This window comes from Nerophis lumbriciformis, linkage group LG07, assembly GCF_033978685.3.
Source record: "Nerophis lumbriciformis linkage group LG07, RoL_Nlum_v2.1, whole genome shotgun sequence".
NCBI lineage: Eukaryota > Metazoa > Chordata > Actinopteri > Syngnathiformes > Syngnathidae > Nerophis > Nerophis lumbriciformis.
The window spans coordinates 46,368,946-46,396,252 of record NC_084554.2 but is presented as its reverse complement, the minus strand read 5'-3'; the positions used below and the strand labels follow the sequence as shown (position 1 = coordinate 46,396,252).

Genomic DNA, 27,307 nt, shown 5'->3' with positions numbered 1-27,307 from the left:
AAACTAATGTAAAGTATCAAACAACAAAAGAATAAGTGCTTATTACATTTTAACAGAAGTGTAGTGAGACATGTGAAAACAAAAAGTAAAAGTAAGGAGGTATTAACAGTTAATGAACAAGTAGATTAATAATCCATCATCATTTTGACAAAGTAATAGAATGGGAAATGACACAATATCTTACTGCATACGTCAGCAGCCAATGTTTGTTTACTTACTACTAAAAGACAAGTTGTCTAGTATGTTCACTATCTTATCTAAGTTTTTCTTTGATTGCAATAAGAAACGTATGTTTAATGTATCATTGTTTTTTTAAATTAAAATAAAGCCAATAATGAAATTTTTTTGTTGTCCCCTTTATTTTGAATAGTAATCGAAAAATATTGAAATACATTAGCGGGGGGAACTAGAGGGGTTCGTAAATTGAGGCTCGACTGTATTACGAGAATTGTGTTGAATCGATTCTAAATCGAATCAGAATTAAATCGTGAGGTGCCCAAAAATGCACCTCCTGTAACAGTACAGTGGAGAAGGAGACGGCACTTGAAGCGTATTTATTAATACAAAGGGATGATGTGTGTAACTAATCCCAATATGTGTGGTGAGACTATGTGTAGCGATTATATGTTGAGTGTTACCGGGAGGTGTTGGAGGTGCGTGTTGAGACAGATGCGGAAGTCCAGAAAGAGCAAGGCCGGCTCGGAAGTCCGGGGACAGGCAAGTGGTCAGGGGCTGGAGCGAGGCGTCGTCGTCCGGGGGCAGGCGAAAGGTCGAGATCCGGGAAGGCAACAAGGAGTCCAGAGGGAATCCGGGGAGACGAGACACACAGTTCGAAACCAGGGAATGACGCGGAGCTGCTGGATGACGACACAAGACAAGACACGATGAGCACAAAGGAGGGGAAACACAAAGAGCGAGGAAGCACATAGGCGAGGAAGCTGGAGACGTGTGAGGCTTACGGTACTGGTACCGTATTTTTCGGACTATAAGTCGCAGTTTTTTTCATAGTTTGGACTTATACTCAGGAGCGACTTATGTGTGAAATTATTAACACATTACCGTAAAATATCAAATAATTTTATTTAGCTCATTCACGTAAGAGACTAGACGTATAAGATTTCATCAGATTTAGCGATTAAGAGTGACAGATTGTTTGGTAAACGTATGTTCTATATGTTATAGTTCTTTGAATGACTCTTACCATAATATGTTACGTTAACATACCAGTTGGTTATTTATGCCTCATATAACGTACACTTATTGTTCGCTATTCTTTATTTATTTTAAATTGCCTTTCAAATGTCTATTCTTGGTGTTGGGTTTTATCAAATAAATTTCCCCCAAAAAAGCGACTTATATGTTTTTTTTCCTTCTTTATTATGCCGTTTCTGCAGGTGCGACTTATACTCCGGTGCGACTTATACTCCGAAAAATACGGTAGCTACGTTCTGGCACTGGAACGCAGGACACACTGCCTTAAGAAGGGAGTGGAGTCCTTATCAGCGTCAGGTGTGTTGATCACAGATTGAGTGCAGCTGTACGTTCAGAGGAGCGCACAGTTGAATGTGCGGCGGCAGGTGCTTGAGCCGTAACACCTCCATTGGTTACTACAGTTTACGTCGGCATTGTTTCTATTAGGGAACCGACTTTAGGTACCGATCCTTACTGCTGTCATAGACAGTCTTACTGCTGTGTTATTACATCTAATTTGTCATAATGAATGAAATCCAACATCCCCTGCTTTTTTTATTCACAGTATCTTGCTTCTTTTCACTCAAAGCTCTGAAAGGATCCAGTGTGTTTTCCTCAGAAAACACATTTGAAGGGTGCCAAATATTTCCCCGAGCGCTGCCTTCTGATAGCATATATTTCCCTCTATGGGTACGCCTCCACTTTAACTAATAGGAGTGAATGGATGCATGAGCAAGATGCTAGTGATGTTTCATATCAGCTATCACAAGAGTAAAAGTAGCACAAGTTTTTTTCTTTCGCTAAGCACGCCGCGTTTCAGCCACTTTTTTCTGTTGGCGGGGATTTGTTCAATGGGATGGAGCATAAATCACAGCCGGAGGGGGGAGAGAAATTCCCCGAGATTGGATTTGATCTTTGCGAGGAGCAACAGCTCGACTGTCAGACGGTGACATGGATAAGTGCACAATTCAACTGGGTGAAAACACACTGATTAGTACGTCTGTGACGGTACGAGTGAGTGCAACAGTTGGAGTTTGAACAGTGTAAATGATGATTTTATTCTGAGTAAAAGTTACTTTTTGGCATTGAAACCCTGTACTCCATCTCTACTGAACAATGGCGGCACATCGCTTTTGTCTTATTCACTTTCTTTGTATCTTTGTACGTCTTGAAGGCCAAGCCTTCCCAAACATTATTTACTTGAACGACGGAAAAGGCTTTTCGAGTTCTAGTCCAGGGGTGTCCAATGTGCGGCCTGGGGGCCATTCACAACTCACAACTAATTGTTTCACGGCTCGCCTCACATTTGAAACATTGTTTTGCAAAAAAACAAAAAAGTGGAATAAAAGAGCAAACAGGTGAAGTATGTATATATATATATATATATATATATATATATATATATATATATATATATATATATATATACTAGGGTTGTCTCGATGCCAATATTTTGCTACCGGTACCAAACAAAGGATCCTAATTAGTCTGCTGACGTATGCAGTAACATATTGTGTCATTCCGCATTCTGTTATTTTGTCAAAATGATAAAGGACAAGCTGTAAAAAATGATTATTAATTTACTTGTTCATTTACTATATCTGGTAATTTTCTGTTTCAACATGTTCTATCTACACTTCTGTTGAAACGTATTCTTCTGTTGTTTGGATACTTGACATTAGTTTTGGATAGAGATGTCCGATAATGGCTTTTTTGCCGATATCCGATATTCCGACATTTTTCAACTCTTAATTACTGATACCGATATATACAGTAGTGGAATTAACACATTATTATGCCTCATTTTGTTGTGATGCCCCGCTGGATGCATTAAACAACTCAAGTTATGGAAAAAAATGCCAACATGGCACTGCCATATTTATTATTGAAGTCACAAAGTGCATTCTTTTTTTGAACATGCCTCAAAACAGCAGCTTGGAATTTGGGACATGCTCTCCCTGAGAGAGCATTAGGAGGTTGAGGTTGGCGAGGTTGGGGGGGGGGGTTAGGGGTAGGTGGTAGCGGGGGTGTATATTGTAGCGTCCCAGAAGAGTTAGTGCTGCAAGGGGTTCTGGGTATTTGTTCTGTTGTGTTTATGTTGTGTTACGGTGCGGATGTTCTCCCGAAATGTGTTTGTCATTCTTGTTTGGTGTGGGTTCACAGTGTGGCGCATATTTGTAACAGTGTTAAAGTTGTTTATACGGCCACCCTCTGTGTGACCTATATGGCTGTTGACCAAGTATGCATGGCATTCACTTGTGAGTGTTTCAGAAGTCGTATATAATATGTGACTGGGCCGGCACGCAAAGGCAGTGCCTTTAAGGTTTATTGGCGCTCTGTACTTTTCCCTACGTCCGTGTACACAGTGGCGTTTTAAAAAGTCATACATTTTACTTTTTGAAACCGATACCGATAATTTTGAAACCGATACCAAAAATTTCCGATATTACATTTTAAAGCATTTATCGGCCGATAATATCAGCAGTCTAGTTTTGGATGATACCACAAATGTAGCTCTCTTAGACTTAGACTTCCTTTTTATTGTCATTCAAATTTTAACTTTACAGTAAAGATAAGAACGAAATTTCGTTACATAAGCTCATGGTAGTGCAGGATAAAAAAGCAATAAGGTGTATATATAAATAAATAAATAGGTTACTGTACAGATAAATATATTGCACTTTTTCACATGCATCCACGTTTATGGATGTATGTTATATTGTCTTTTTTATTCCAGCAAGTTAATCCATTTTGGGGGGAGTTGAGGGGATAATTATGATGCGTTCAAGAGTCTTACGGCCTGAGGGAAGAAGCTGTTACAGAACCTGGAGGTTCTATCGCTCAAATACCAAGTAGTTACAGGATCCTACATTGGACTCATAATTAAAGTTATAATGTGTCCAGGGACGTATTTCCTGAGTTTATGAATATACTGTGAATTTAAAAGAAAAAAGATTTTGTGACAATAAAAAAATATTGATGTACTCATAGTAGTATCGACTAGATACGCTCTTGTACTTGGTATCATTACAGTGGATGTCAGGTGTAGATCCACCCATGGCTACATTCAGGTGCGCTAGCTTATGTTAGCGGTGACGCCGGTGAGCTATCGTATCCTCCTACAGTGTGTAGTGAAGCATGTTTAGCTATTCCTCATCCTGCAGGGATGATACTTGTAAAAAAAGTCACTTTATTTGTCGCCATGGAGGCGAGGATTAGTGATTTAGGAGAAGCTAAAACACTGCTGATTGCGGATGGACATTAGCCGCTAACTAGCTAGCCATTGTTTTAAAGCACGTCTTCCTGAGGGCGTTTCAGTGTTACAGGTTCACCTTTATCGTTAGTTTTTAAGCCAAAATGCGTCCATTCTCCCTTCTCTGTCTGCACACTGTGTCTGATTGTAAGTACTCCGTGATTGTGCGCTGCCGAACATGCTCCTCTGTTTGTAAAACCAGCAATGTCACGTGACGATGACGCGCCGTCATGCCTGTAAAAAAAATATATATGGTGAACCGGTACTTTTCAAAAAGAGTTTAATACCGTTTTTTATTCATTAGTACCGCGATACTACTGCTAATAACACAAAGCTGCCATGTAGGTAGTTTTTCCTTTAACATTGCTATTGCTCAAAAAATAATAAGGCATCAAAATTAATATTATTATGAATTATTGACCTATTGAAGACTCCAATTACTTCAAATCAAATATTACACATCACTTTTTTGGGAGGAATGTTGCATATTTTGTTTGTTTTAAAAAACAACAACTAGGTTTTCTATGACAATAAGGGCATAAAACAAAACAAAAAGAAAATGTATGGATGGATATAATGGACGAATAAAAGCGTTGAAAGTAAAAAAAAAAAAAGAAGAAAAAAAATAACATGACTTATTTTAACACTTTTGTGAGGGCCCTTTTGGGTTGGTGTAATGAATTATTGACGTATTCAAGGCTCCAATTACTTTACAGCAAATATTCCACTTTGAACATTTTTGTGGGGGAAATATTGAATATTTTGTGTTTTTGCCATTTAAAACAGGGTTTTCTACAACAAAAATGGCATACAGTAAAGCAAAACACTTTTTACTTGACGGATAAATCTGAAGTTGAAGATTTCAGCGTTAAAAAAAATAAAAATAATATGTTACCTTTTTTTTAAAAACATTTTTATGACGGAGACCTGGGACCAAAACTGAGGGAAGTCCTAAAGTTAAAAAAAATAAAAATAAAAATTAAAAAAATAAAATAAATATATATATATATATATATATATATATATATATATATATATATATATATATATATATTTATTTATTTATTTACTGTAATTATTTATTGTTTTGGTTTTGAAAATGAAAAATATCAAAAATGGCCGCCGTATGCTTTGATTTGTCAGTTTGCGGCCCTCAGTGGAAAAAGTCTGGACACCCCTGGTCTAGCCTCTCCTTGGCACTATCGCTAGCCGAAGGCTGGGCTGTACTGGAGCCATGTGCACCCTGTGGACACTTCTCTGCACCGTTATTTAGGAGGGAAGAGTCCACCTGGATGCTTTCGTGCTAAGGCTGTCCAAAACAATGAGCTAGGGCTGGGCAATATGGCCTTTCTTTAATATCTCGATATTTTTAAGCCATGTCACGATACACTATATATATATCCATATTTTCCTGTAGCCTTGAATGAACACTTGATGCATATAATCACAGCAGTATGATGATTCTATGTGTCTACATTAAAACATTCTTCTTCATACTGCATTAATATATGCTCATTTTAAACTTCCATGCAGAGAGGGAAATCACAACTAAGTCAATTAAGCAGTGGCACAAACATTCATGTCATTTCCAAACAGAAAGTGCAAGATTGTCAGAGACATTTTAAAACAAGCTATTAGTGCACTTTTGTGCATGATGTCACTAAGATGACATATCAAAACAACACTAAATTAAAGTGTACATTTTGTACAGAACGCCACTACAATAGTTTAAAACAAATAAAGTGCACTTTTGTGCATGATGTCACACAAGATATTTCAATAAGTGTCAAATAAAAATGAGCTGCATAATAGGAAATCAAATAGTGCAGGGGTCACCAACCTTTTTGAAACCAAAAGCTACTTCTTGGGTACTGATTAATGCGAAGGGCTACCAGTTTGATACACACTTAAATAAATTGCCAGAAATAGCCAATTTGCTCAATTTACCTTTAACTCTATGTTATTATTAATAATTAATGATATTTATCTTTGTGGAAACACTGATCATCTTAATGATTTCTCACAATAAATATATATAGAAACAGATAAATATCAATATGCAACACTTTATTTTTATATTTTCTCTAAGTGCACATTAAAAAAATAATTTATGGAACATCATTAGTAATTTTTCCTGATTAAGATTAATTTTAGAATTTTGATGACATGTTTTGAATGGGTTAAAATCCAATCTGCACTTTGTTAGAATATATAACAAATTGGACCAAGCTATATTTCTAATAAGACAAATCATTATTTCTTCTAGATTTTCCAGAACAAAAATTTTAAAAGAAATTCAAAAGACTTTGAAATAAGATTTAAATTTGATTCTACAGATTTTCTAGATTTGCCAGAATAATTTTTTTTGAATTTTAATCATAATAAGTTTGAAGAAATATTTCACAAATATTCCTCGTCGAAAAAACAGAAACTAAAATGAAGAATTAAATTAAAATGTATTTATTATTCTTTACAATGAAAAAAAATAATTTACTTGAACATTGATTTAAATTGTCAGGAAAGAAGAGGAAGGAATTTAAAAGGAAAAAAGGTATATGTGTTTAAAAATCCTAAAATCATTTTTAAAGTTGTATTTTTTTCTCTAAAATTGTCTTTCTGAAAGTTATAAGAAGCAAAGTAAAAAAATAAATGAATTTATTTAAAGAAGTGAAGACCAAGTCTTTAAAATATTTTCTTGGATTTTCAAATTCTATTTGAGTTTTGTCTCTCTTAGAATTAAAAATGTCGAGCCAAGCGAGACCAGCTTGCTAGTAAATAAATAACATTTTTAAAAATAGAGGCAGCTCACTGGTAAGTGAGCTATTTGAGCTATTTTTAGAACAGGCCAGCGGGCGACTCATCTGGTCCTTACGGGCGACCTGGTGCCCGCGGGCACCGCGTTGGTGACCCCTGAAATAGTGTATGTCCTTCGCTATGTGGTAGGTTCCTACGGACGTTATCTCCTTCTGTTGTTGACTATTTTGTTGGCATTTTGTTGGTGTGGCACCGAACGGAGATGTTGACATGCAGAGTTTCAAACACTTAATTTTCTAGCGGGTGACTTTTCAAATGATGCTACATATTAGCAGAAATGCTACTTTTTGTAGCAACGCTTATGCCCCACACTTGACAAATTACGGTTGTCTGTTCGACATATTCCCGCTTGATGCCAAACCACTGCCAGACGATGGATGCTGTTTTTTTGGGGAAATCTTCCTTCATTTGTTACCAGATTCGCACCTTCTTTCTCTCGTATTACCACCCGCATCACAGCTAACGTTACCCATGCCACTACCTCTCTGCTCCGCGAGGGCGTATACGTATGTGACGAATGTAAGAAGGTGCGCTTGTTTTATGTCTCTGTGAGAAGCAGAGGCAAGAAAGAGTGAGAAGAGCCTGTAGTGTAATGCCCGCAGCTAAACACAACTGCGTGAGAATGTATACTCGAATATCACGATATACAGGTAAAAGCCAGTAAATTAGAATATTTTGAAAAACTTGATTTATTTCAGTAATTGCATTCAAAAGGTGTAACTTGTACATTATATTTATTCATTGCACACAGACTGATGCATTCAAATGTTTATTTCATTTAATTTTGATGATTTGAAGTGGCAACAAATGAAAATCCAAAATTCCGTGTGTCACAAAATTAGAATATTACTTAAGGCTAATACAAAAAAGGGATTTTTAGAAATGTTGGCCAACTGAAAAGTATGAAAATGAAAAATATGAGCATGTACAATACTCAATACTTGGTTGGAGCTCCTTTTGCCTCAATTACTGCGTTAATGCGGCGTGGCATGGAGTCGATGAGTTTCTGGCACTGCTCAGGTGTTATGAGAGCCCAGGTTGCTCTGATAGTGGCCTTCAACTCTTCTGCGTTTTTGGGTCTGGCATTCTGCATCTTCCTTTTCACAATACCCCACAGATTTTCTATGGGGCTAAGGTCAGGGGAGTTGGCGGGCCAATTTAGAACAGAAATACCATGGTCCGTAAACCAGGCACGGGTAGATTTTGCGCTGTGTGCAGGCGCCAAGTCCTGTTGGAACTTGAAATATCCATCTCTATAGAGCAGGTCAGCAGCAGGAAGCATGAAGTGCTCTAAAACTTGCTGGTAGACGGCTGCGTTGACCCTGGATCTCAGGAAACAGAGTGGACCGACACCAGCAGATGACATGGCACCCCAAACCATCACCCAACCATACAAATTTTGCATTTCCTTTGGAAATCGAGGTCCCAGAGTCTGGAGGAAGACAGGAGAGGCACAGGATCCACGTTGCCTGAAGTCTAGTGTAAAGTTTCCACCATCAGTGATGGTTTGGGGTGCCATGTCATCTGCTGGTGTCGGTCCACTCTGTTTCCTGAGATCCAGGGTCAACGCAGCCGTCTACCAGCAAGTTTTAGAGCACTTCATGCTTCCTGCTGCTGACCTGCTCTATGGAGATGGAGATTTCAAGTTCCAACAGGACTTGGCGCCTGCACACAGCGCAAAATCTACCCATGCCTGGTTTATGGACCATGGTATTTCTGTTCTAAATTGGCCCGCCAACTCCCCTGACCTTAGCCCCATAGAAAATCTGTGGGGTATTGTGAAAAGGAAGATGCAGAATGCCAGACCCAAAAACGCAGAAGAGTTGAAGGCCACTATCAGAGCAACCTGGGCTCTCATAACACCTGAGCAGTGCCAGAAACTCATGGACTCCATGCCACGCCGCATTAACGCAGTAATTGAGGCAAAAGGAGCTCCAACCAAGTATTGAGTATTGTACATGCTCATATTTTTCATTTTCATACTTTTCAGTTGGCCAATATTTCTAAAAATCCCTTTTTTGTATTAGCCTTAAGTAATATTCTAATTTTGTGACACACGGAATTTTGGATTTTCATTTGTTGCCACTTCAAATCATCAAAATTAAATGAAATAAACATTTGAATGCATCAGTCTGTGTGCAATGAATACATATAATGTACAAGTTACACCTTTTGAATGCAATTACTGAAATAAATCAAGTTTTTCAAAATATTCTAATTTACTGGCTTTTACCTGTAGTCATTTTCTATATCGCACAGAGACAAACCCCAGCCCTACAATGAGTGGTGACTAGAGTTGTAGATTTAACAATTTATTCGACACAAGAGAGTAAGCACAAACAATACCAGCACTGGGCGAACCAATCTCTAAAACGGTCGCTGTTCACTAATGCTTTTGTCCTCCTCGGTGGAGAACGAAACTGAAAGTTAACTTGTCGGGTGTGCTGCCGAGCATACACACGTTCTTGTCCACCCTCGCTCACCTGCCATCTTCTTCCAGAACCTAAATGAGTTATAAAGTGTGTGTATTTGCAAAGATAGAAAACACATTCATTGTGTTTCTTCTTCAAGCAGAACCAAGGCCAACGCTTGTAATTTCTAAGGAGGGAAAATATTCCCTAACACGTCCAATGTATTCATGCCTGAATGCTATCAAATAATGCATATAATAAGAAACTGTGTGTCCCCAACAGTCCCTTCTGGTGGCTCAGCAGCTGGCCAACGCCGTGGGCGGCGTGATGTCCGGGGCGTCGGCGGGCATGAACCAGCCCATCCTTATCCCTTTCAATGCGGGCGGACACTTGGGCGGGCAGCAGGGTTTGGTCCTCTCTCTGCCCGCCACCAACCTCCAGAGCCTGGTGGCTGCTGCTGCTGCAGGGGGCATCATGACGCTGCCCCTTCAGAACCTGCAAGGTAAGACACGCACCGTGTAATGGTCCAGTTAAGATGAGACTTTCACAAATCGCATTTGATTGCCATGTGGGGTCTTAAAAAGTCCTAAGTCCTACAATTTGAATTTAAGGCCTTAAAATGTTTAAAATCCCCCTAAAATCTCATAAAAGGTCATAAATACTCATTTAAAAGGTCTTAAAAATCTATTAACGTTACTTTTATTTAAAACATGCATAAATTTCAGTCTTGCTTTTTAATGTTTCCATTTTTGACGACGCTATAACATAACTACAAGATGGAAACTGTGCTGGGAAAAAAGCAAGGGTGCTAAGTAGAAATGTCCGATAATGGCTTTTTTGCCGATATTCCGATATTGTCCAACTCTTAATTACCGATTCCGATATTAACCGATACCGATATATACAGTCGTGGATTTAACACATTATTATGCCTAATTTTGTTGTGATGCCCCGCTGGATGCATTAAACAATGTAACAAGGTTTTCCAAAATAAATCAACTCAAGTTATGGAAAAAAAATGCCAACATGGCACTGCCATATTTAATATTGAAGTCACAAAGTGCATTATTTTTTTAACATGCCTCAAAACAGCAGCGAATTTGGGACATGCTGAGAGAGTATGAGAAGGTTGAGTTGGGGGGGGGGGGGGGGGGGTGTATATTGTAGCGTCCCGGAAGAGTTAGTGCTACAAGGGGTTCTGGGTATTTGTTCTGTTGTGTTACGGTGCGGATGTTCTCCCGAAATGTGTTTGTCATTCTTGTTTGGTGTGGGTTCACAGTGTGGCGCATATTTGTAACAGTGTTAAAGTTGTTTATACGGCCACCCTCAGTGTGACCTGTATGGCTTTTGACCAAGCATGCATTGCGTTCACTTGTGTGTGAAAAGCCGTAGATATTATGTGACTGGGCCGGCACGCAAAGGCAGTGCCTTTAAGGTTTATTGGCGCTCTGTACTTCTCCCTACGTCCGTGTACACAGCGGAGTTTTAAAAAGTCATAAATTTTACTTTTTGAAACCGATATCGATAATTTTGAAACCGATACCGATAATTTCCGATATTACATTTTAATGCTTTTATCGGCCGATAATATCGGCAGTCCGATATTATCGGACATCTCTAGTGCTAAGAATTCTATGCTAACGTGCTAACAATAGCATGCTTACAGTTTTAGCATTAGTGAAATACCAAAATATATGACACTGATGTGTATAACTGCTAAATTAGTAAAAACAAATCTAGCATGCTAATGTTAGCATGCTAAAATGCTAACTGTAACATTCATCAAGTACCAAAATATATTACTCTGAGGTGTGTACCTGCAAAACATGTTTAGAATGCTTGCCTGCTAATATTAGCATGCATCAAGTACCAAAATATGTATTCCCACAAAATTATCTTAAAAAAAGCTAGCGAACTAACGTAACATGCTAACATGTATTATTCGGCAAGTAGGGTTGTCCAAATACCAATATTTTTGTTTTTCGATACTTTTCGCTATTTTTTAATACTTTTCAAAATAAAGGGGACCACAAACAAAATGTCTTTATTGGCTTTATTTAAACTAAAACATTTAATTGCAATCAAATAACAATTTTGTCATTAAATAAAATAGTGAACATACTAGACAACTTGTCTTTTAATAATAAGGAAGCAAACAAAGGCTCCTAATTTGTCTCCTGACATATGCAGTAACATTGTGTCATTTATCATTCTATTATTTTGTCACAATTATGAGAGACAAGCAGTAGAAAATCGATTATAATTATTTTTATTCATTTATTGTTAATATCTGCTTACTTTCTGTTTCAACATGTTCTATCTACACTTCTGTTAAAATCTTAAAATTAATTTTTCTGTTGTTTGGATACTTTACATATGCTTTGTGTGATACTACAAATGTTGGTATCACTCCAATATCAAGCAGTTACAGGATCATACATTGGTCATATTTAAAGTTCTTTTGTGTCCAGGGATGTATTTCCTGACTTCATAAACAATAAAAAATGACAAAAGATTTCGAAATAATAACAAAATATGGATGTAATCATTGTAGTATCGACTAGATATGCTCTTGTACTTGGTATCATTACAGGATGTCAGGTGTAGATCCACCCATGGCGTTTGTTTACATTGAGGAGTGCAAGCTTGCTTTTAGCGGTTAGCTATTGTATCCTCCTAGGGTGTGTAGTAAAGCATGTTTAGCTGTTCCTTGTCCTACAGGGATTATACTTGTAAGAAACATACTTTATTTGAGACGATGATTAGTGATTTAGAAGTAGCTAAAACATTGCAGATGAACGTTAGCCGCTAGCTAGCTAGCCATGTTTAAAACACCTCATCCCGAGCGGCGCTTCAGTGTGAAAAGTTTTACTTTTATCGTTTGTTTTTAAGCCAAAATATGTCCATTCTCGCTTTTTTGTCTCCACAGATTGTCTGCTTGTATGTGCACCGTACGTATGCGTTGCCTAATATGCGGCGCTTGCTTCTTTACCATTAATGTCAAAAAAAAAGTACCAGTATTTTTCAGAAGCAGTATAGTACCGTTTTCAATTCATTAGTACCGCAGTACTTTATTAGTACCGGTATACCGTACAATCCTATCAAGTAAAAAAAACAAACTGACGCTGAGGTGTATACCTAAATGTTCTTTTCCTGTTTTCTATTTGGCTCACTGACCAGATTTGCACATTTCATATTCCTTACTGCACAGCTATTTGTAAAAAAAAAAAAAAAAAAAGTCCTAACTCTTAATTTTCTTTGCTAGTCAAATGTGGTGATTTTTTTAATCCAGCAGATGGCACCATCACGAATCACCAAGACAGTATTAGTGCATTATCAATACGGCCGGTGAGTGTGCCACACACTCACTGAGGTGTCATTTACCCATCACTAGGCGGAGTGACTCAGCGGGTCGAGTGGCCGTCCAGAAACATAAGGGTTCCCGGTTCGATTCCGGCATTCCTCAATTTCGTCTCCCACATTTCACCTAGTGCCACCAATGTAAAGCGCTTTGAGACAATTGTGAGCAAGCGCTGTATAAATATAATTCATTCACGCTTTATTCATGATTATATAATCCATCTTGCTGATCTTTAGCTTTCTAAAAATACACGTACCGTATTTTTCGGACTATAAGTCGCAGTTTTTTTCATAGTTTGGCCGGGGGTGCGACTTATACTCAGGAGCGACTTATGTGTGAAATTATTAACACATTACCGTAAAATATCAAATAATATTATTTATCTCATTCACGTAAGAGACTAGACGTATAAGATTTCATGGGATTTAGCGATTAGGAGTGGCAGATTGTTTGGTAAACGTATAGCATGTTCTATATGTTATAGTTATTTGAATGACTCTTACCATAATATGTTACGTTAACATACCAGTTGGTTATTTATGCCTCATATAACGTACACTTATTCAGCCTGTTGTTCACTATTCTTTATTTATTTTAAATTGCCTTTCAAATGTCTATTCTTGGTGTTGGATTTTATTAAATACATTTCCCCCAAAAGTGCGACTTATATATGTTTTTTTCCTTCTTTATTATGCATTTTCGGCCGGTGCGACTTATACTCCGAAAAATACGGTACTCTGTCTCCCGCGACAGTTTAGTTGAATATCGCTGGTGCCATATTTGTGCATTGTACATGATTATTATCGCAGCATGATTTACTAGGAATGAAAAAAACAAAGTACTCAGAAAATCATTTCATACATCTTGCGTATGCCGTGCAACATTTTTTTTCCCCCTCCATCTTTTGTCCATCAAAATTGTTACAACTCTCCTGAGCAGAAGAATCCTTCGGGGGTTTTCCAGCCGACAAGCCGCTCCCCTCAACTTGCCTTAAGGAACAACCGTATTAATTACAGGTCACCGTTTTGCAGAGCGGCGCAAAAGCACTTTATGCCTCTTTCCTGTGCTTCTTGACTTCTTTTTTTTTTATATCTCCTTTCCCCCTCATCCTTCCATCCACCGTACCTTTTAAACTTTAATGTCCAAATGTTCCCTTTTGATCATACTTGTAAATGGTTTCCATTTTAATGTTTAAAACATTGTCTCTTTTATACCATTAGATTGAGGGATGGATGGACGTCTGTCATGAATCTTGGATGAGTGCGGCGCACTAATGTCGGGAGACGGCAGGCCTCATGTAAAGCAGTGTGGGTTTTTTTTAGGACGGAGATTACAATAATGCCAGTGCAGCACAAAGTGCAAGAGCGCATCCCTCTCATGTGCGGAAGTGGATGCATGCCCTGAGTGTGGAAATGTGGAGGTAGCGGCCTAATGGACACAAACATGCATAAATAACAACAAGGCTGTGGGCAGAGCTTTTAATAAATCCACATCTATCCGTCACGCGTGGATGATAATGGCTCTGACTCACATTTCAACCTGCGCTGCCCCTGTGGGTCTCATGATGGCACGAAGTGATTGACAAACACATTGTCAGGGTGTCAGGACGCCATAACTAACACCTCCCTTGTTTGTTGCCCACTGCCAACCACATCAGCACACGCCGTCGCCATAAAAGGACGTGCAACTGTTTTTTTATATTAAACGTGCGGACTGACAGACCGCCCGTTCGCACATCCTGTCTGAGGGGGATGCATTGAAGGGACCTCCGCGGAGAGGACGTGACACAAGTCACGAGTGAAGCTAAATGTCTTGACTATGTCCAGGGGCCGGCGGCCACGCGGCGCGCCTCCGCTCTCAGCTGTCTGACTTCATCACAGCTGCGCTGAATGAGGCCTGCTGGCACAGCACCTCTGTCAGACAACTGCGACCCGGCATCATCGTCCGTCCGTCCAGCGCTCCCAGGGCCTGATTAATCGCACATATAATACAGCCCAGTCGCCGGAAGAGCAAGTGTGCTTTACGACAGTCACGCTGCTTCCTCATTAGCGTCAGCGCAGACAACCGCCGGGCTCGCTAATCAGGTCTAATGAGGCGGCTAATGAGCGACTAATAAGGACAGCAAGGTTTAAAACGATCTGACTCCCCAGCAGGCACAAGACATTGATACAACGTTGATTATACATCAATGTCCTTTAAAACTGACTTTGAAACAACGTTGCAAAATAGTTGTGTTTGTAAATTAGGACAACGTTGACGTGTAACTTTGGACAACAAATGTAACTCTGTGAATAGGGGTGCAGATATTATAAGTTTACCGGTATACTTCTTTCTGCTCCTTTTCATTCATGATTTATTTTACGTTTATGTTAATGTTGGTTTCTGACATTAATTTAACCATTGAATTTTGGTCATTTCCCAACCAATATTCTACAACACAAATACAACGTTGAAAGAACATACTTTTTGATGTTGTTTATTCAATGTCAGGTTGTGATGTTGATTTCACTGTTGAAATTTGGTAATTTCCCAACTAATAATCTACAACACAAATACAACGTTGAAACAACATGCTTTTTGACAGCATTTATTCAATGTCAGGTTGTGACGTTGATTTTTGGTAATTTCCCAAGCAATATTCTACAATACAAATACAACGTTGAAACAACATACTTTTTGACGTCGTTTATTCAATGTCAGGTTGTGACGTTGATTTGACCGTTGAATTTATGTAATTTCCCAACCAATATTCTACAACACAAATACAACGTTGAAACAACATACTTTTTGATGTTGTTTATTCAATGTCAGGTTGTGACGTTGATTTCACTGTTGAAATTTGGTAATTTCCCAACTAATATTCTACAACACAAATACAACGTTGAAACAACATGCTTTTTGACGTTGTTTATTCAATGTCAGGTTGTGACGTTGATTTGACCGTTGAATTTATGTAATTTCCCAACCAATATTCTACAACACAAATACAACGTTGAAACAACATGCTTTTTGACGTTGTTTATTCAATGTCAGGTTGTGACGTTGATTTGACCGTTGAATTTCTGTCATTTCCCAACCAATATTCTACTATACAAATACAACGTTGAAATAACATGGTTTTTGACGACGTTGATTTGGCCGTTGATTTTTGGTCATTTCCCAAGCAATATTCTACAATACAAATACAACGTTGAAACAACATACTTTTTGACGTTGTTTATTCAATGTCAGGTTGTGACGTTGATTTGACCGTTGAATTTATGTCATTTCCCAACCAATATTCTATTATACAAATACAACGTTGAAATAACATGGTTTTTGACGACGTTGATTTGGCCGTTGAATTTTGGTCATTTCCCAACCAATATTCTACATTACAAATACAACGTTGAAACAACATACTTTTTGACGTTGTCTATTCAATGTCAGGTTCTGATGTTGATTTGACTATTGAAACTTGTTAATTTCCCAACTAATATTCTACAACACAAATACAATGTTGAAACAACATACTTTTTGACGACGTTTATTCAATGTCAGGTTGTGACGTTGATTTTTGGTCATTTCCCAAGCAATATTCTACAATACAAATACAACGTTGAAACAACATACTTTTTGACGTTGTTTATTCAATGTCAGGTTGTGACGTTGATTTGACCATTGAATTTATGTCATTTCCCAACCAATATTCTACAATACAAATACAACGTTGAAATAACATGCTTTTTGACGACGTTTATTCAATGTCAGGTTGTGACATTGATTTGGCCGTTGAATTTTGGTCATTTCCCAACCAATATTCTACATTACAAATACAACGTTGAAAGAACATACTTTTTGACGTTGTCTATTCAATGTCAGGTTCTGATGTTGATTTGACTATTGAAATTTGGTAATTTCCCAACTAATATTCTACAACACAAATACAATGTTGAAACAACATGCTTTTTGACGACGTTTATTCAATGTCAGGTTGTGACGTTGATTTTTGGTCATTTCCCAAGCAATATTCTACAATACAAATACAACGTTGAAACAACATACTTTTTGACGTCGTCTATTCAATGTCAGGTTGTGACGTTGATTTGACCGTTGAATTTATGTCATTTCCCAACCAATATTCTACTATACAAATACAACGTTGAAATAACATGCTTTTTGACGACGTTTATTCAATGTCAGGTTGTGACGTTGATTTGGCCGTTGAATTTTCGTCATTTCCCAACCAATATTCTACAACACAAATACAACGTTGAAAGAACATACTTTTTGATGTCGTCTATTCAATGTCAGGTTCTGATGTTGATTTGACTATTGAAATTTGGTAATTTCCCAACTAATATTCTACAACACAAATACAATGTTGAAACAACATGCTTTTTGACGACGTTTATTCAATGTCAGGTTGTGACGTTGATTTTTGGTCATTTCCCAAGCAATATTCTACAATACAAATACAACGTTGAAACAACATACTTTTTGACGTCGTCTATTCAGTGTCAGGTTGTGACGTTGATTTAACCATTGAATTTTGGTCATTTCCCAACCAATATTCTACAATACAAATACAACGTTGAAACAACATACTTTTTGACTTCATTTATTCAATGCCAGGTTGTGAAGTTGATTTGACTATTGAAATTTGGTCATCTCCCAACCAATATTCTACAACACAAATACAACGTTGAAAGAACATGCTTTTTGATGTCGTATTTCCCAACCTTGTTGGTTGGGAAATTACCAAATTTCAATTGTCAAATCAACGTCACAACTTGACATTGATTAAATGTTGTCAAAAAGCATGTTGTGTCAACGTTGTATTTGTGTTGTAGAATATTGGTTGGGAAATGACCAAAATTCAATGGTCAAATCAACGTTGGAAACCGAGATTGAATAAACGTCGTCAAAAAGCATGTTGTTTCAACGTTGTATTTGTATTGTAGAATATTTGTTGGGAAATAACATTAATTCAATGGTCAAATCAACGTCACAACCTGACATTGAATAAACAACGTCAAAAAGTATGTTGTTTCAACGTTATATTTGTATTGTAGAATATTGCTTGGGAAATGACCAAAATTCAATGGTGAAATCAACGTCACAACCTGACATTGAATAGACGTTGTCAAAAAATATGTTGTTTCAACGTTGTATTTGTATTGTAGAATATTGGTTGGGAAATTACCAAAATTCAACGGTCAAATCAACGTCACAACCTGACATTGAAAAAACAACGTCAAAAAGTATGTTGTTTCAACGTTGTATTTGTGTTGTAGAATATTAGTTGGGAAATTAACAAAATTCAACGGTCAAATCAACGTCACAACCAACGTTCCCTCTAAGGTGCGCGCCTGCGCAATTGCGCACTGCTCAAGCGTTCTCTGCGCACAGCAAATATATGCCGCGCACCAAATCAAATCCCATCTGAATTCTAAACAAAATAAACACATTTATTCTGTGTAATTTTGCAATGCAACGCTGAGTGACAGTGACAAGAAGCAGCCCTAACTGTGTTCGTCAACACCGTTCAATTGAACACCGTTCAATTATTGTAACGTCTATCGAGATGCTTCGAGGACAGGAATTATATCAATCACTTTATTGAGCAAAACTGTTTATATTCATCCATAACCACACCAAAAACATGAGTAAAAAACGTATATCTCGAAAAACTAGTCAGTACAAACCAGGCCAAAACCAACTTGTCATCTGTCACCAACACGCATAGCACTAAGCCACTGGTGCGTTTATGGCCACACAAAAAGTTGGACAACTCAAACATCACACAAAGTTACACTATGACTCCTCAGTCATACGTGTGCTTATTCTACTGTAATTTATTATTATTGTTAATTTATTGATATTAATCATGGAATGCTGTTACTAGAGAAAGTTACAGGAATGCACACTTCATCCTATGCTTACATTTCATTGTGCAACATGAGGATGTTTAAGGGTGATCTCTGAAAGGGGTACAAATGATTTCCAAAGCAGGACCCCCACCCAGACATATTGTACAATACTAATCCATAGCTTATGAAAAACAAGATTTCTTTTATTTTCATTACAAGTGGGCCAAATCACTAATATTACTAAATAATCTCATGAAAATGACTCCTCTCATTTGAGTGTTATCATAAAAGATTGGTTTGAGACAGGTGTGCTGCTGGTATTGCCAAGTGTGATGTTGCTCACATGTGCTCCACTGAATGCTCAGGGAGTTTGTGTGTTTGCTCAGACACATGAACAATTAGAGGGAACATTGGTCACAACCCGACATTGAATAAACGTTGTCAAAAAGCATGTTGTTTCAACGTTGTATTTGTGTTGTAGAATATTGGTTGGGAAATGACCAAAATTCAACGGTCAAATCAACGTCACAACCTGACATTGAATAAAAGTTGTCAAAAAGTATGTTCTTTCAGCGTTGTATTTGTAATGTAGAATATTGGTTGGGAGATGACCAAAATTCAATAGTCAAATCAACGTCATAACCTGACATTGAATAAACGTTGTCAAAAAGCATGTTGTTTCAACGTTGTATTTGTGTTGTAAAAAAAAGTATGTTCTTTCAACGTTGTATTTGTGTTGTAGAATATTGGTTGGGAAATTACCAAAAATCAACGTCACAACCTGACATTGAATAAAAGTTGTCAAAAAGCATGTTGTTTCAACGTTGTATTTGTGTTGTAGAAAATTGGTTGGGAAATAACATAAATTCAACGGTCAAATCAACGTCACAACCTGACATTGAAAAAACAACGTCAAAAAGTATGTTGTTTCAACGTTGTATTTGTATTGTAGAATATTGCTTGGGAAATTACCAAAATTCAACGGTCAAATCAACGTCACAACCTGACATTGAATAAACGTCGTCAAAAAGCATTTTATTTCAACGTTGTATTTGTATTGTAGAATATTGGTTGGGAAAATGATTTAAATTCAATGGTCAAATCAACGACACAACCTGACATTAAATAAACGTTGTCAAAAAGCATGTTGTTTCAACGTTGTATTTGTGTTGTAGAATATTAGTTGGGAAATTACCAAATTTCAACAGTCAAATCAACGTCACAACCTGACATTGAATGAACGACATCAAAAAGTATGTTGTTTCAGCGTTGTATTTGTGTTGTAGAACAGTGGTCCCCAACCTTTTTGTAACTGCGGACCGGTCAACGCTTGAAAATTTGTCCCACGGACCGGGGCAGGGGGGGGCCTTCAATGAAAACACCTACAAATCACAAATGTATTTTGTCGTCATTTTTTTAAATATCGCTTTTATTTTGCGAAAAAACGCAATGGAAACGCGGCTATTTATTAGGACTTTAAAACATGCATGCGCCAGAGTTTGACTTATGCACATCTGACACTTACAAAACACCTCGTTAGATGCCGGGCCAACTTTCCTGATTTTCTAACAAGCAAATGATGATTAACGCAACTTGTTAGACAGCTTGCATCAAAGCGTGCGGCGCTCAGTGGGTTGGAGCGCAACAAAGTCTCCCGCGTCGACTCCTCTTCTCCCGCGCCTCACTCCGCTAATGCAAGGAGCTGCTTTACCGCCGCTCTTTCATATTAATAAGCACATGGGTCTTATTTGCTCTCAGCCAGGCGGCGCAGCACATCACAGAGCCGAGTTCTAATAGCGAGGTGAGCGCATTGTTCCTCCGCACCACGCGCAGCACTCCCGATAAAGGTCGGCATCCCACTCACCTGCCGTAATGAGACCCGGCCTGGCGTCGGTGCCAATCAAAGGCCGCCGTCTGCCGTTTTGATGAAAACACTCAGCGGTGTCGTTCAGAGGTGGCGGCGTGTTGGCATGCTACAAATTAGGGAAATCACTCTGCTCATTACAGCACCAAAGGGCGAGCCCCCCGGGATGTTTCCGCTATACTTACACACGTCAGCCTGCATGTCTGACACATCTTCCTTTAAGAGGCCAAAGACCTGCCTTACCTTACTACCTCCTCCATGGAGCATTATTTCATTGTTTTGTATTCTCTTCCTCCCATCAAGTACTACAATGTATCCTACCAGGCATCTTGTGGCTCCTTTTTGTCAGCATTTCAACCAGCAGTTGGGTGAAAGCTGCAGAGAATAGAATATTTTAATTGTTTGGTTTTTTACCAACTAAAGTTACCAAGTTACGCACACAACTCAACATGCTCGAAAAGGAGTAGGAAGAAGCTGAGCTTATTTGCAAAGCATCATGTATCATTATAGTACTGAAAATCCAGAATATCTGTTTGCATCCAGAATATACACCGGACTATGGGAAAAAAAAGTACCGTATTTTTCGGACTATAAGTCGCAGTTTTTTTTCGTAGTTTGGCCGGGGGTGCGACTGTGGTGTTGGGTTTTATCAAATAAATTTCCCCAAAAAATGCGACTTATACTCCAGTGCAATTTATATATGTTTTTTTCCTTCTTTATTATGCATTTTCGGCCGGTGCGACTTATACTCCTGAGCGACTTATACTCCGAAAAATACGGTATATACAAAATAAATGTAAATTGCGCTATTTTATGAAATAACTACTAAATCTGCAAATATGGATTACAACTCTACATTACAAAATAAGTAATAAAACGTCAATTACAACTTTATATTACAAAATAAGTATGCAAATGTAGAAAAAAAAAAGTACATTACGAAATAGTACTAAACATGTGGCCGTAAATGTCGACTTTACATTGCAAAATAAGTACTAAAATATCAATTCCAACTTTTTATTACGAAATAAGTGCTAAATATGCAAATGTGAATTACAACTTTACATTACAAAATAAGTACTAAATATCTGGATGCAAACGCAGACTTTACATTATAAAATTAGTCCTACATATACAAATGTAAATGCCCACTTTAGACAACGGAATAAGTACTAAAATGTGAAGTACAACATTATAGCATGAATTTAGTTCTAAATATGTGGATGTAAATCAGGGGTCCCCAAACTACGGCTCGCGGGCCGAATCCGGCCCCCCAGCATCCAAAATACGGCCCACAGGAAGTCCCAAGTTAAAAAAAAAGTTTTTTATTTTTTATTTGTTATTTTTTTATTTTATTTTTTATTTTTTTAATCTTTCCTTTCTATTCCATTTTCTACCGCTTGTTACTCTTGGTGTCTCCTAGCCGCTCAGGCAGATCATATTGTCTAAAAATTAATTTTCCCATCGATAACGTGACAATGTTAAATGTTGATGAACATCAATGTTAATTGATGTTAAATGACAAAACGGATTATAAAGACAATGCATATATATATATATATATATATATATATATATATATATATATATATATATATATATATATATATATATATATATATATATATATATACAGCCTGGCCCCCGGCCAATTTTTTTTAACCCAATGTGGCCCCCGAGTCAAAAAGTTTGGGGACCCCTGATGTAAATGCACTGTACATTAAACAATAAGTACTGGAAATTTAAATGTAGATTACAATTTTACATGAATAAATAGGTACTAAATATGTATTAAATATGCAAATGAATATTACAACTTTACGTTAGAAAATATGTACTAAATATGCAAATGTAATTACCACTTTACATTACAGAATAAGTACTACATATACTAATTTAAATGCCAACTAAGTTACTCAACATGCCCGAAAAGGAGTAGGAAGAAGCTGAGCTTACTTGCAAAGCATCATGTATCACCATAGTAGTGAAAATCCAAGATCCAGAATATCTGTTTTCATTCAGAATACACACCGGACTATGAAAAAAAAGTACTTACAAAATAAATGTAAATTACGCTATCTTATGAAATAACTACTAAACCTGCAAACGTGGATTACAACTCTACATTACAAAATAAGTATTAAAATGTCGATTACAACTTTATATTACGAAATAAGTGCTAAATATGCAAATGTGAGTTACAACTTTACATTACAAAATAAGTACTAAATATGCAAATGTAGAAAACACATAGTACTAAATATGTGGCTGTAAATGTCGACTTTACATTGCAAAATAAGTACTATAATATAAATTACAACTTTTTATTACGAAATAAGTGCTAAATATGCAAATGTGAATTACAACTTTATGTTACAAAATAAGTGCTAAATATCTAGATGCAAACACAGACTTTACATTATAAAATTAGTGAACTTTGCATTACAAAAAAAGTACTAAATATGCATATGTAAATACAAACTTTAGATTTCACTAAATATTAAAATGTCAATTCCAATGCTACACTAAATTGCCAAAAATATTTGGCCACCTGCCTTGACTCACATATGAACTTGAAGTGCCATGCCATTCCTAACCCATAAGGTTCAATATGATGTCAGTCCACCTTTATGCAGCTATTACAGCTTCAACTCTTCTGGGAAGGCTGTCCACAAGGTTGCAGAGTGTGTTTATAGGAAAATAGCCACCCTTTGCTCGGATTACTGCTTTGCATTCTCTCGATGAGCTAACTCCTTCAAGACTGTTGGAAAACCATTTCAGGTGACGACCTCTTGAAGCTCATCGAGAGTGTGCAAAGCAGTAATCAGAGCAACGGGTGGCTATTTTGAAGAAACTAGAATATAAAACATGTTTTCAGTTATTTCACCTTTTTTTGTTAAGTACATAACTCCACATGTTCATCATCATCAAAACTATTCATAGTTTTGATGCCTTCAGTGACAATCTACAATGTAAATAGTCATGAAAATAAAGAAAACGCATTGAATGAGAAGGTGTGTCCAAACTTTTGGCCTGTACTGTACATATACTGTACAGTAATGTAAACGGAAAAAATAATAATAATACATTTAAAAAAGAAGCTGTAAACGAAAAAACATGTCAGGCTTGTCCCTGACAGTTTGGTTAAGTTTTAGTTTTTCCTCTGTGTTTGTTTTATTTCCTGCACAAAGCCTGCCTTCTCTGCATCTTGGGGTTCGTCACCAACACCTCGTGACAGAATACTCCAGCCTAACACGAACCCCGCGGAGATTTCGATGCAGAGAAGGCAGGCTTTGTGCAGGAAATAAAACAAACACAGAGGAAAAACTAAAACTTAACCAAACTGTCAGGGACAAGCCTGACAAAACATGCACAGTAAATGAAAAATGAAAAAGTATATAATGAACGACAACACATATAAAAAACAAAAATACATTTCACTTTTTGTAACCCCAGCGTTAAACGAGGGAACACTGTATATCAAAATTTAGGAAAAAAGATGACGTTTCAGCGCAATAATCCAAGAAAAAAGACGCTAAAACCAGAGTATCCTGGTCAAATACAGAAATAAAAATATACTGAATATTATTTAGCAGCCAATTTTTCACAGATTTCCCACGCAACAAACGCCTCGCAGTCCTTGTTTGTGTACACAATGAGCCCACCTTAACACAATAGTGGCCCAAACCCCTCCCTCTTTAATTTGCGGCGTCTATCCCGCGTGGCCCCTTTTTAATGATTTAACTTTAGCGGCGCTTGTACGGCGACTGGCAGGAGCCTGCCAGCAGCATTAAATAAATAATAGTGATAAAATGTAGAGCTCATACATTTCAAAGCTAATGCAACTAGCGGTGCAATAGGAGCAGCTGCACACACTCCTCCGAGCGGTAATTTGATTGATTTGTTGTGACAGCAGCCAAATAATTGAGAGTGAGAGGTGCTGCGAGCGCCGCTCCCTCTCATCCCCGCCACTGATATCTGCCACTAGTTTATTGTTTGCCTTCCACAAGAGGCTGGCAAACGTGCCGGGTGACTGTCTTTGCCACTCTTTGGGATATAAAGAATCCCAATCAATGTGTACGGCGGAGAAGTGAGGGGGTTAGAATCAAACAAGCGCATTTACACTGCGGCTCATGCACGATCCCCCCCAACCCCCCCCTGAGACGGATGATTTACTCTCTCATGGCTTTTTGAAGCTCGGCAGTAAATGCTCCCCCCTGCTTGCGTCACTTGTTGCAGACATGCTAATGATTTGTTGGGGATTCATCTTACATATGTTGCATAATTGTGTGCTTGATTGTACAGCATTATGTGTAACAGCGCGTATCCCCTGGTATTTCTCTCTTCTTATGGCGGCGCTCTTCTTTTCACCCGCCAGCGCCGTCGCTGTGTCGAATAGTGGGTGAAAATCGGGAAATTGTGGAATCCAGTTCAGGGAAATAATCCGGTTCAAGCAACAAAAGAAAGGGAGGAAGAAAGAAAACCTGACCATACGTCATGCCTGAGTGCGCACCTGTAGCACCTCGCTCGAGCAATCCACAGCCTCTTTCTTTTAATCAATCAATGATCAATCAAAGTTTATTTATATAGCCCTAAATCATGAGTGTCTCAAAGATCTGCACAAGCCACAACGACATCCTTGGCTCAGATCCCACATCAGGGCAAGGAAAAACTCAACCCAACGGGCTACAATGAGAAACTTTGGAGGGGACTGCAGATGTGGGGACCGGTGCAGTGGACGTCGAGTTAGTTACCGTATTTTTCAGACTATAAGTCGCAGTTTTTTTCATAGTTTAGCCGGGGGCTTTTAGAAGCAGCAGTTCGTCCTCCGTATATTCAGCTTCAAAAAGATCAATCCTCGATCAATCAATTGTCAATCCTCATTTGTCCGAAAATAGTCGTCTTCGTCGTCCGTTACCAAGTCCACCATGATTAGAACACACACATGCCTTTGTTTCCGAAAGTAGGAACACACATTTGTTTCCAAAAGTCAGAAGTGCGTTGCTATGGAAACGGAAATCAATGCGCTGAAGAAATCAGACCCAGTGATGATTGAAACGGTCAAAATACGGTAAATATTGTACATATTGTTATAAACGTGTCTGTTACTACATTATATATATATATATATACACGTATACTTGCAGTGTGTATATAAAACATATTATATATCGTTATGAAGGTGTCTGTTACTACATTATATATATACTTGCAGTGTGTATATTGTACATATGACATATTGTTATGAAGGTGTCTGTTACTACATTACATATATACTTGCAGTGTGTATATAAAACATATTACATATTGTTATAAAGGTGTCTGTTACTACCGTATTTTTCGGACTATAAGTCGCAGTTTTTTTCATAGTTTGGCCGGGGGTGCGACTTATACTCAGGAGCAACTTATGTGTGAAACTATTAACACATTACCGTAAAATATCAAATAATATTATTTAGCTCATTCACGTAAGAGACTAGACGTATAAGATTTCATGGGATTTAGCGATTAGGAGTGACAGATTGTTTGGTAAACGTATAGCATGTTCTATATGTTATAGTTATTTGAATGACTCTTACCATAATATGTTACGTTAACATACCAGGCACGTTCTCAGTTGGTTATTTATGCCTCATATAGCGTACACTTATTCAGCCTGTTGTTCGCTATTCTTTATTTATTTTAAATTGCCTTGCAAATGTCTATTCTTGGTGTTGGGTTTTATCAAATAAATTTCCCCCAAAAATGCGACTTTTACTGCAGTGCGACTTATGTATGTTTTTTTCCCTTCTTTTTTATGCATTTTCGGCTGGTGCGACTTATACTCCGAAAAATACGGTAATAGTGTGAGAGTCCAGTTCATAATGGGGCCAACAGGTGATCATCTTGAGTGGAGACAGGTCAGCAGCGCAGGGACGTCCCCAACTGACGCACAGATGAGTGGTCCACCCCGGGTCCCGTCTTTGAAAACCTAGCGCTTATCTGTGGTCACCTAATCTGTGCCCCCCCTCTCCTTCGTGGAGAGGGGGGCAGAGCAGAAAAGAGACGGCAGATCAACTGGTCTAAAAGGGGGGTTTATTTAAAGGCTAGTGTATACAAATGAGTTTTAAGATGGGACTTAAATGCTTCTACTGAGGTAGCATCTCTAACTGTTACCTGGAGGGCATTCCAGAGTACTGGAGCCTGAATAGAAAACGCTCTATAGCCCGCAGACTTTTTTGGGGCCCTGGGAATCACTAATAAGCCGGAGTTCTTTGAACGCAGATTTCTTGCCGGGACATATGGTACAATACAATCAGCCAGATATGATGGAGCTAGACCGTTTAGTATTTTATACGTAAGTAGTAAAACCTTAAAGTCACATCTTAAGTGCACAGGAAGCCAGTGCAGGTGAGCCAGTATAGGCGTAATATGATCAAACTTTAGTGTTTTTGCGTGGACTGACGCAATCGTCTCCAGGCTTCTAACAGCAGGCACTAACCACGCCCAGACGGGGAGGTCAGTTAATCCTATTGGTCAACACAGGATTGGCTGTGCAGTGGGTCACACAGAATCTATTCC

The 27,307-nt window shown here is 37.9% G+C and overlaps 1 protein-coding gene across 5 annotated transcripts in view; it reads left to right on the top strand.

Annotated features, from left to right (window-relative positions):
- pou6f2 (POU class 6 homeobox 2) overlaps nt 1–27,307 on the top strand; it is a 251,247-nt gene that overhangs the window by 74,263 nt on the left and 149,677 nt on the right. For all 5 annotated transcript variants that reach the window (XM_061965060.1, XM_061965059.1, XM_061965056.1 and 2 more), the window contains one exon: nt 9,952–10,171. In XM_061965060.1, the coding sequence (XP_061821044.1) occupies nt 9,952–10,171 (220 nt within the window). The remainder of the gene's footprint in view (nt 1–9,951; nt 10,172–27,307) is intronic.